Here is a 10,776-nt window from a genome sequence, read left to right as displayed (position 1 = left end):
AAGATTCTAAGTTTTTCAAATGTTTTATCTTAATAAATATTTTACCTAAAAAAGAAGTTAGGTGTTGACTTTTCTGCAGGTCATTTCTAAAAGTATTGGGGCAGGAATAAAGGAAAATTCCTGCACTCAACCAACCAGACAATGCATCGCTCAGGGTTTGGCTGCAACAGGTTTGCATGGTGAGAAAAGGTCCTGGCTGTTTTAATTTGTGTAATGAACAGAAGCATGCCTCGGCGGTAATGGATGCCTGCCACCGTGCCGATGAATTATTCACAGCCTGGGGAACCAGAGAGGTGGCCGTCGGGATCGGATGGACCCGCTGTGTCATCGGCCCGCTTTAGTCCGCACGGCTCCTCTTTCGGGTCCCGTCCACCCCAAGGTTCATGAGATTCGACCAGGCGGCCACATGAGAAGTCTGTGGAGGAGAGCAGAGGGCAGAGGCCTTCAGATGGAGGGGAGGCTGGGCTGCGCTGTCCATGGTGCTGAAACCACTCTGCAGCTGCAGGGTGGGAAAGTGACAAATAAATGGGCTAAAAATGTGTTTTTCTGTGGGAATAAGTATCTAAATATAAAATTAACATCACATTTAAAATCTGTGAAGTTTAACGACGTCTAAAGGGAGTCGATTGAAAGATTTTTGCGCACACAGGCCACACATTCTTAACCTGTAAGTTGAGCAGAGGTGCTGTTGGGGAGGGGAGGAGGAAGAAGAGGACTGAAAGAAGAGGAGGAGTAGGGGGGGCAGAGGGAAGCCGGGAGGCGCATCCAACGTGAGGAGCTCATCAGTCTGGTGGTGAGGAGCAGCAGGGCTGTCTGTCCGCCTCCCTCGCCTTTTCATGTCAGGGGCCACGTTGCTTGCGGGGAGGATGATGATGACCATGAACAGCAAGCAGCATTTCTCCATGCACCCGGCCCTGCACGAGCCCAAGTATCCTCCCGGCCTGCACTCAGGCACGGAGGGCATGCGCAGAGTCTGCCTGCCCGCCCCACAGGTACGTTTCAGGTCAGGGGGAGATGAAGGGGGGGAATATATATAACTGTGGAAAATGTCTGTAAAGTTGATGTGACAGGACTTTGTTCTACCCCGCTGTCCCCCCACCCCCTCCTCCCTCCCCTCCACATGTCTGTTCAAGCAATGCTCTAGCTTTCATATTAATTTTTATGACCTGCGCTTTGAGGAGGGTTCTCGCCTCTCCTCGGCGCTGCTCGCTTTTGGAAAAAAATGTTTTTTAGATCCTGAGAGCTGCCTGACAGAATTCCCCACTGACTCCAGTATGCGCACTCTTGCTTGCAGCTGCAGGGCAATATATTCGGAGGCTTTGATGAGAGCCTGCTGGCGCGGGCAGAGGCTCTGGCGGCTGCTGACAGCATTGTCTCCCACGGCAAGAGCCACCCGTTCAAACCAGACGTGACTTACCATACCATGAGCAGTGCCCCCTGCACCTCAGCCTCCTCTTCTTCCTCCTCCACCACCACCGTGCCCATCTCCCACCACCACCACCACCACCACCTCGGACAAACCCTGGAGGCCGGGGACCTCCTGGACCACCTCTCCACCAGCCTAGCGGTGACAGGGATGGGTGCTCCGGAGCCTCCAGGGATGACCACCTCTGCGCACCACCACCAGCATCCGCACCCGCACCACCACCTGCAGACCATGGGGCAACTGCACCAAGCGATGGCCACCATGGCCCACCCTCACTCCCTGTCGGTGCACGGCGGCATGGCGTGCGCCAACGACGTGGAGTCGGATCCCAGGGAACTGGAAGCCTTCGCCGAGCGCTTCAAGCAGAGGAGGATCAAGCTCGGCGTCACCCAGGCGGACGTCGGCTCCGCGCTGGCGAACCTCAAAATCCCCGGAGTGGGCTCCTTGAGCCAGAGCACCATCTGCAGGTTCGAGTCCCTCACCTTGTCCCACAACAACATGATCGCGCTCAAGCCGGTTCTGCAGGCGTGGCTGGAGGAAGCCGAGGCTGCGTATCGGGAGAAAAGCAGCAAGCCGGACCTTTTCAACGGGAACGAGAGGAAACGAAAGCGCACGTCCATCGCCGCGCCGGAGAAGCGCTCTTTGGAGGCGTACTTTGCCATCCAGCCCCGGCCCTCCTCGGAAAAAATCGCGGCTATAGCCGAGAAGCTGGACCTGAAAAAGAACGTGGTTCGAGTGTGGTTTTGCAACCAGAGGCAAAAACAGAAACGGATGAAGTACTCCGCCGTGCACTGAGTTTGACACATCATGAATAAAATAGCCTGCTACATTTTTGATCGAGTGATTAATAATAGCCTAACAGGGATTTATCAACAACTCTTCATCTGGGATCGTTTCCAAACAGACTTCCTCTCGTTTTCCATGTGGTGTTACTCACTTCATTGTTGCACTTTTGGGAATTTACAAGTGTTACTGATGGATGGATCTATTGCACACATTTTCATGAAATTCACCAGGACAGTTTGTCACTTTCAGGGATCAGTTTTTTTTATTTGTAAATCGTAGTTTAGAAATCACATCTATTGGCTGCTTCAATGCGTAAAAGCATATATATGTAAATTTTCTTTATTTTTTGTTGTTGTTGTAAAATCTGGTGGAGATCAGACCACGTGCCCCACCTCCTATATGCAAAAATATACACCATTATTTCACTCTTTGTAGAAATGAAAATGTTTTAAGGAGATCACTTCTTTCTATCACTGCTTTTGCAAAAGAATCTGTCCTATTTGTAAACTGTGTGTTCGTGATTTCTGCACACAAAAGTGACTATTTAAACAGTAAATCTCTCACACCATTTGACACTGTTTATCTTGAATTATTTAGAATTAATATTTATTTTTATGGGGGCACGTCCATTTGGCTGTGGCTGCTGCAATATTTTAATACTTTGATGTGATGATTTAGAAAACTGCTGGTCATTCTTGGGTCTAAATGTTTATTATATATAGCGCAATTATATATACTAAATAGGCTCGGATCATTAAATTTTATTTTGTTTTCTTCACTTTTGAATTCACTTGGAAAAAAAGTGTGATTTAAATCGAATAAATTATTGATTATTTTCTAGAAAAAAAATTCTCATGAGGCAACTTTAATTTTTGTGTTTTACCAGAATGTGTTTGAGGTGAGGCGCGCGCGGGGCCTAAATACCTGCTGAGCAACAATCTAAACCAGCTGTGTTTTGGGACACAGTAAACACGCTGTTTTTGTTAACTATATTATTAATAGATCCTGGGATCTCCACTGTAATTAAAAATGTATTTTTTTGGTTTTTGATACGGGCAAAAAAAAAAGGAAAGGTGGATGGTACTATTTTTCAGGAGTTTTCACTCCGCGGAAGGAGCGACCTTCAAGTGCCGCGCGGATGGCCTCTAATTAGCAGACATGCAGCTTCAATTATGAATGCATTCGTGTTATCTGGTTGTCGTGCATGAGACTTGAAATTATTAAGTACGTACGATGTATTATTGATTAGTCTATATTGGTTTAAAACTACGTGAAGCGGAGGAGCTGGGAGCAGAAGTCTGACAGGACACCCTACCTGACTCGGATGAGCACATTCGACATAAAGCAGCTATCTTATCATTTTGACCTTTTATCATTTTGACCCTTTAAAAATGTATTTTTGTTGAAAATAACTGGTTTAAAATTTATATATATATGTTTTAAATTAATTTATAGCTTTGATATTTTAAATTTGCTTGTCTGTGCATTCGGATTTATGCTAGGAAAAGGCCGAGGTTTTTCTTTACGTCACTTTTCCGGATTTAACCGACCTCAGCCGACGCGCGAAATATGTAGAATTAATGTGAAATATTATTTTTTAAAGGTATTTAATGTGAGTTTAAAGGCAATTTGTCAGATATATATATATATATATATATATATATATATATATATATATATATATATATATATATATATATATATATATATATATATAATATATATATATTATTAAAAGCAAGCTAATAAAATTATGCTATCGTAATAACACGGGAATCCTCGTCATTTCGGTGGGCGCTCGTGAAATCCCGTGAGACTTCGGCTCGGTAGTTTCAGGGCATCAATACTTTTCATGCAACGCGGAAACGTTTGTGGCTCCTAATGAATATTCTCTTTGATGATAAGAGGCGCTTAACTCCCGTCAATAATTCATAGTGTTAGCTAAATCATGTTTTTTTGTGAAGACACACTGGAGTGATGGTGGTTTCTCTAAAAAGTCTCAAAGTCTGCCACATTTTAGATCAACTGAGTCAACATTAGAGAAATTTAGGCCATTAAAAAAGCCACCTGTTTCTCAGCGGTTTGTAAATGCTAGGTTTTGGCGTTGTGAATAATTGATCTTTGTAATACCAGGGTAGCTATCATAACGTCCTGACTCCACGGTAAGTTGAGCTGAAGGCCCGTGAACCTTAGCGGCGCGTGACGACTGAGCGTGCTTCAATTATTCAGCAGCAGCTGAAAGGTATATTGCTGTTTCAAGTGCAGTAATCGAGGTGTGTTCAGGGGCCTGTCTGGCCTTTTTCCTCCCATATCTGCAAACTCATTTTGTCTCAAACTTTATTACATTTAAAGATAACTTGGGATATAATCCAATTCAATACATTTTAAACAAGAAAAGCTCAGAAGAGGAATAAGAAAACAGTTTTTTTTTCCTTGATGTTTCTTCATGCAGGAAGACCATTTTTGACAGAATGAGGATAGAAGCGCTGTTTAATTACCGAAAAATGCATGCACTTTTTTTTTTTTTTTTTACAGTGCCGGCCTGCACACATCAGATTTAACACATACACACAGGGGCGGATGTCATCCAGTGAGCAGAAGGGGGGCATGTGAGGGAAAGAGTGGGAGCCAAGACACCCCATCTCAATAATTCATTCAACGCCAGTAGCAACAAATGGGAATGTGACCAAAGTGAAAGAAGACAGCTACCTCTCTATTAGTCACCTTCAGTTATCATCAGAAGCCAAACCAGCACAGGAGCAGCCGAGATCTTGCCGGATTCTGCACACATACCTGTGTTCAGCACACACGCACACACAGGAAGATTGGGTTTCCGAGTAGAAACTTGAGGCCAACGGGATGAAGTTCCTGTTTGTCCTCAGCTATTGTTCACTCGGCACAAATAGACAACTTTTTTCCAAACATCTGACTGACAGCTGTTTTGCACTTTACAAATCAAGACAATAAAATTCTAAAAAAAAAGCACACAAAGTCAAAGTACAAAATACAAGCAGAATGACTTTTCACAAGAACAAAACATAATTCCAATAGTTTTACATTGTCTCATAATGCAGGAACACTGAAACATATTAACTTTGAAAAAGCTCACTTGGAAATTTAGAATATTATGTAAAAACAACAACAGCAAAAACAACTTCATTAGTTTGCTGAACATTCGAATAAAAGAATATGAAAAAAGATATTTTATCATTTATTACATGCTAATATCTAAGATATCTAACTAGATGTTATTAATGTAATTATAGTTATCAAGTTTTTAATGTTTAAATATAGCTAATCTGTTTTTTTTTTTTACATTTATTTTGGGTCATAATCTTAAAACAATCTGTTTGATTCTCTTTGTATACCCTGCTAATCCAGTTAACAGCATCCCAAATAAATATTTATTCATTGATTCAGGTTGAGTTAACAATTTGGACAATTTTAGCTTTAATCTGCAGATCAAAATACTTTGAAAATGATCACCATAAATATTTTTGTAACCCCCTTAATGTCTATTGATGCATCAAACCACTTTGGTTCCCAAATTACCTTAAGTATCTTTCTTAAGTATTTGAAAAAAGATTTTCATCGCTGGAAATAAATTTAGGCTTCAAAGGATTGAATGAAATTTCCTGCATTTGCCCATTCATATTCCAGAATATTTTTTCACCCTTTTTAGTATTTCATTTATACAATCAGCAATCTATATTATAAATACTAGGGGTGTAAAGATTAATCGACTTGAAATCAAAACGATTTCTATTTCTACAATCAACCCAGATCAATCTGTCTTAGGCAAGTTATAAATCCAATTGATCTACTCCATAATAAAACAATTTAAAAATGAAGTACATTGATTACACCAATATTGGAAAAGATCATTTGGATTAAGGCACAGTAGTTTTTTTTTTTTTTTCCTTTTTTTACTATAATGTAAAAACAACTAAGGGCCATCACAGTGGACAACACACATGATGGCAGCAAAATATGATCCATACAGTCTGGTATAATGCTCTATTTGTATTACTAAGATGTGGAAAAGTAAAAGTGGGCTAAACTATGAAACTAAAATGTGAATGGATTTACCATTAATTCTTGTTTACTTGTTTGTTTGTACACATATTTAATTTAATTATCTACCAGGTATTTATCTCTGAGACACACTGGTTGAATTTTTATTACCAGTATCGACTATTAACCGGATTCCAACCATAATTTATGGTATGAATCGAATCGTTGTTAAAATGAATCGTTACACCCCTAATTAATTATTTAAAGTCCACTAATTTTAATACCTTTTGGACATTCTGTTTTTTAACAAACAGGAAGAAGAAAAATGAGATACACTTAAGAAGCAACCATGAGAACAGCTTCATCTTTAATAGAAACCCCTTAAAATGTTTCAGGAAACTAACTCCGTATAGTTTATTCATATGTTTATCAAACATTTTAGCTTCCAAAAATTCTAAAGTAAAATCATGAAACTAAAAAGACAAAGTTGGGTCATACTGTCTATTGGAGACACCCGCAGCACATTCACTTATGTGCACTTGCCTAATTCATTCTGTGGGTCTGAAGAACAGTATTATACACCCCATTCATTATTCAAGTCCTCTCCATTATCAAAGCGCCCAGAGAAATAAGGCTAACCCAGCCAGAAATAACTCACTGTGGCGTGATTTTTTTTTCATTCCTACAAAGCACTTAGCTGGTCAAGTGCAGGTCTGCACACAATCTCAGGTTTGAATGTATCAACATATAATGACCGAACCACCTACCCAACATACCGGTAATCAGATTCGAGAAAAGGGGGGAGGAGCAACAGATAAATGGGAAATGAGGGGGTTTGTTTTTGCGTCAAACGGAAAAAAGTGGTGAAATTGAGACAGGCTGTTTTAGGGAAGATAATATGACAAAACATTACAGGAAGTATTAAAAGAGAACACAGACAAGTAAAAAAAAGTCTCAGTGCAAAAACAACAAGTTAATGAATGTTTTTCCTACTTTTTTTTAACAAATTAAGTAATTAGGTAGGAATAACAAACCAGTTTCTAATGAAGTTAAATAGCAGCAAGTTTAAGTATAGAATGGTGAAAAACAACATTCCTGAGTGGGTTTGAAATTTGCTTCAGAAGTAAAAAAAAAAAAAATCCATACAATCTTTGAAAAATGACAATTTAATAATAAAAAAAAACAGTAAGCCCACTATTTGGGGAAACTCTGGATTTTTTTTTAAAATTCAGCTTGAAACATTTTCAAAAGTAGTCAGAATAATATTTTTAAAACAGGATGTGAATTTAGTCAAATAACCAAAGGATGGCAATTTTTTAAATCTATTCTTTAAAGTTATTATTAATATTATTATAAATATTAATTTGTGCTTCTTGGCAATCATGCTCATTTTTTTTTTCAAAGTAAAACAAAAGTGTAGAAAATAACACAAAGGTGGTTGTAATGAGCCCAGGCTTCAACTTATTCCTGTGTTTTGGACTGTTTCTTAGACTAATGACAAATAAAGTTTTACGATCGTTTTGTTAAAGTCTAAACTAAAACTCAAGCAAAATAAAAAACAACAAAAAAGTGGAGCTGACAAATGGATAAGGGAAAAGGAAACCAAAGCCAAGAGGGAGCAGGATGAGGAGACTGAAATTGTGATTCTCTAATGACTGGCCTGTCTGTCATCCTGACTGTCTGCGTTCAGTTCTTTTCATTTTCACGTTGAACTCGTCAAGGTGAGTGCATCCCCGCTGGCTCGGATAGTCTGACACTAAACCCCTGTGACAGCAGGAGCACCCAGAGGACCCGCTACAGAGGAGGCTGCAAAATCCTGCAGAGCAGAAGCTGCATCCCTTTAAACTTCTGTCCATGTATTTCCAGGACCTGTCCATAGCTGTTCTTTCCATCATTAAGTGGGGTACAACAGAACATAAAAAAGTACATTTAAATAAAATCTAAAACGTTACTGATAGAAATGCATTCAATAAAAATGGAATTAGAGTTTACACTTAAGAACTCTTATTGTTTTGTGCTTACCCAAAAGTTTTTTGCTTTCTTCAGATTGTCCACGTTTCACTGCCTTTTCATTGCTATTCTAGAAAACTTTTCCAAGACTTGAGAAAATGTAACCTACTGGCACAAACTTCAGCATTTACCATGCCAACTGAGGCATGCAGATTTTGAGAGACGGCTCCTTTTTTTTTAATAATTTTTTGCAGTATCCTTAAGCACTGCACAGTCTGACCTTGATTTAAACTCACAGGGACATCTTTTAAGTGTGAAAAATCTTTCACTGTTTGGAAAACTCTTTGAGTACATCAAATGTTCTCCACATAAATTTCCCCTCATTTGCCTCAAAAAAATGTAGAAAAAAACAGCATTACAAATTAAAAATATACTACATAGTAATTTCGATTTAAAGTCTTCATTTGAAACATATCAAGAGATGATACAATAAGCTGGAAATTAGAACTTTAACAGATGAATTAATTGGAAAAACATATGATCATCTACAATCATCCCTTTAGATTTTTAAAGCATTCCAAATAGTCATTTAATCATGATTATGCTGTTTTAACAACAACAAAAAATAGTTTTTATCTAGGACGAAATTTCTGCAGGGCGGGATGAATTTATGAGAAATTCACCTCTAAAACAATAGTCGTGCAACAAAAATGGTGAGCAATTATCAGAGCTATTCATCTGTACAGTTTTGACTCAGATGCCACCTCGGACGAGGAAAACAAAGACGCACATGGATCTATTTGTCTGCAAGTGGATGCATCAGAACGGTGGGTTTTGGTTGCTTGTGGCCCACCGATTGTTGCTTCTAAATCATGGCTACAAAACTTTTCAAATGGCTTTTTTCATCTAACCCTGAATTACAATAATTTGAATAAATAAATACTCAGAAATTTTAATCTTAATTTTCATTAAATATGCCCTATGAGAACAATGCCACTGGAATGTGTTACAAATACCAAAAACACGATTGTCATTAGTTGGTCTTTAAACATCAAAGCCGACAACCTCTATCAAGTCTCTGAAAAAGCAGTAGGAAGAATTTAAAACTCACGTAAGCATACCTTCATCTATGAGAGTAAATCTGTTATACGCACATGTATGGATATACATGACTAAAATAAATAAAAATTTTACCACTATAATAATCAAAATGACAAATTGTATTTTTAATACCATTTTATTTTGAGTTTAAAATAACATTTGTTTATTTGTTGACAGTTTTCTTTCTAAATTTGTGTTTTCAAGAGAACTTTTCTTGTAGAGGTCAAATGAGACATATGATGAGTGTTTGTCTTTCTAAAATGACAAATTGATTTTCCATATTTATTTTGGTCATTCCTTACCTCTAGGGTGAACAGCAGCACAGGGTCATCATGACCATTACCCAGGTTATTGTATACCAATAGGGGGCCATGTGGGAAAACGACAACGGCAGCGCGGCTCTTTAAGGACAGTCTTTCTGTGTACCTCCCTCCACAGGGCTGAGTCTTTGAAGATAGACATAAAACTGAGCCAGGCCGCAGAGGGGCCCCTGAAGGAGGTCCCCAAGCAGATGCAGTCACCCGCCCTCCCCCTTGTCTGCTCCCATAAGCTCCAGGCCCTGAAGACAGCCCCGAGGCTAATCAACCAGGAACACAATACAGAGACAGCCAGCACCGAGCGGGAACATGTGTGTACAGATCAAGGGAAGAACACAACAAAACAATACTTAGACAAATAAAACCAGAATTCCCACAAAGCAGCTTGTAAAAACTTTGAAGACTTAAAGCGATGTTTACATTGAGTCTGATCACTACTCTTGTTGTGAGACATTTCAAGAAAGTGTGATAAATGCCGTCATATCTGCTAAATCACAAATACACACATATACTTGACAAATACACAGATATAGGCCCATATGTATCCTATGATCTAAATTACATCTGAACAAAAACATGATCAAAGAAAAATATGATTACTTACTTTGCACAAAATGTTTGATTCAATTAAAACTGTAGACTGTAAAGTAAATATTAATATTTTCTGCAGGCATGAAAAATGCATAAGGTTAAATTATTAATTTTGAGTTTCTGTCATTATATCCACTAAAAAAGACAGACACTGAGACATCTGACAAAAAATACTGAACCCATTACAAATATCTATTTAAAATTTGCAGTTCATAAATTGTCGTTCTGCCAAAAAAACAAAAAAAACAAAAACAAACTTAGCAAGCAGAATTGTTGAGCTGAAAACAACAAAAAACAGTAGTCAAAAAATATGTAGGTTTTTCTGTTCCATTAATTCGGCTTTTTTTAAACCTTTGAATTTTGGGGGAAATCTTTAAACCTTTTAATTATACTGGGGTTTTTCCATCATTTTTTTTCCAATTGAATTTTTGGGCCATCAAAAATCAAGGGTTCAAATAAAAAATCAGAATGAAAATTCAAAGATTTAAAAAATTCAGAATTGATGGAACAGAAAAATTACCATTACAAAATATGTGTAACAAACAATATACAATTTCTTGTTACACAACATTTCTACTGTTACCACTTTCC

At 38.5% G+C, this 10,776-nt stretch overlaps 1 protein-coding gene across 1 annotated transcript; it reads left to right on the top strand.

The window, feature by feature from the left end:
* Positions 1-60: 60 nt before the first annotated feature.
* On the top strand, positions 61-2,782 carry pou4f3 (POU class 4 homeobox 3). The gene is made up of 2 exons (XM_024263527.2): positions 61-992; positions 1,295-2,782. Exons 1-2 carry the CDS (start codon positions 837-839, stop codon positions 2,219-2,221), a joined length of 1,083 nt encoding a protein of 360 aa, XP_024119295.1. The 5' UTR covers positions 61-836; the 3' UTR covers positions 2,222-2,782.
* The last annotated feature ends 7,994 nt before the right edge of the window (positions 2,783-10,776 follow it).

The sequence above is a fragment of the Oryzias melastigma genome, linkage group LG14 (genome assembly GCF_002922805.2).
Source record: "Oryzias melastigma strain HK-1 linkage group LG14, ASM292280v2, whole genome shotgun sequence".
NCBI lineage: Eukaryota > Metazoa > Chordata > Actinopteri > Beloniformes > Adrianichthyidae > Oryzias > Oryzias melastigma.
This window is presented reverse-complemented; position numbering and strand designations above follow the sequence as displayed.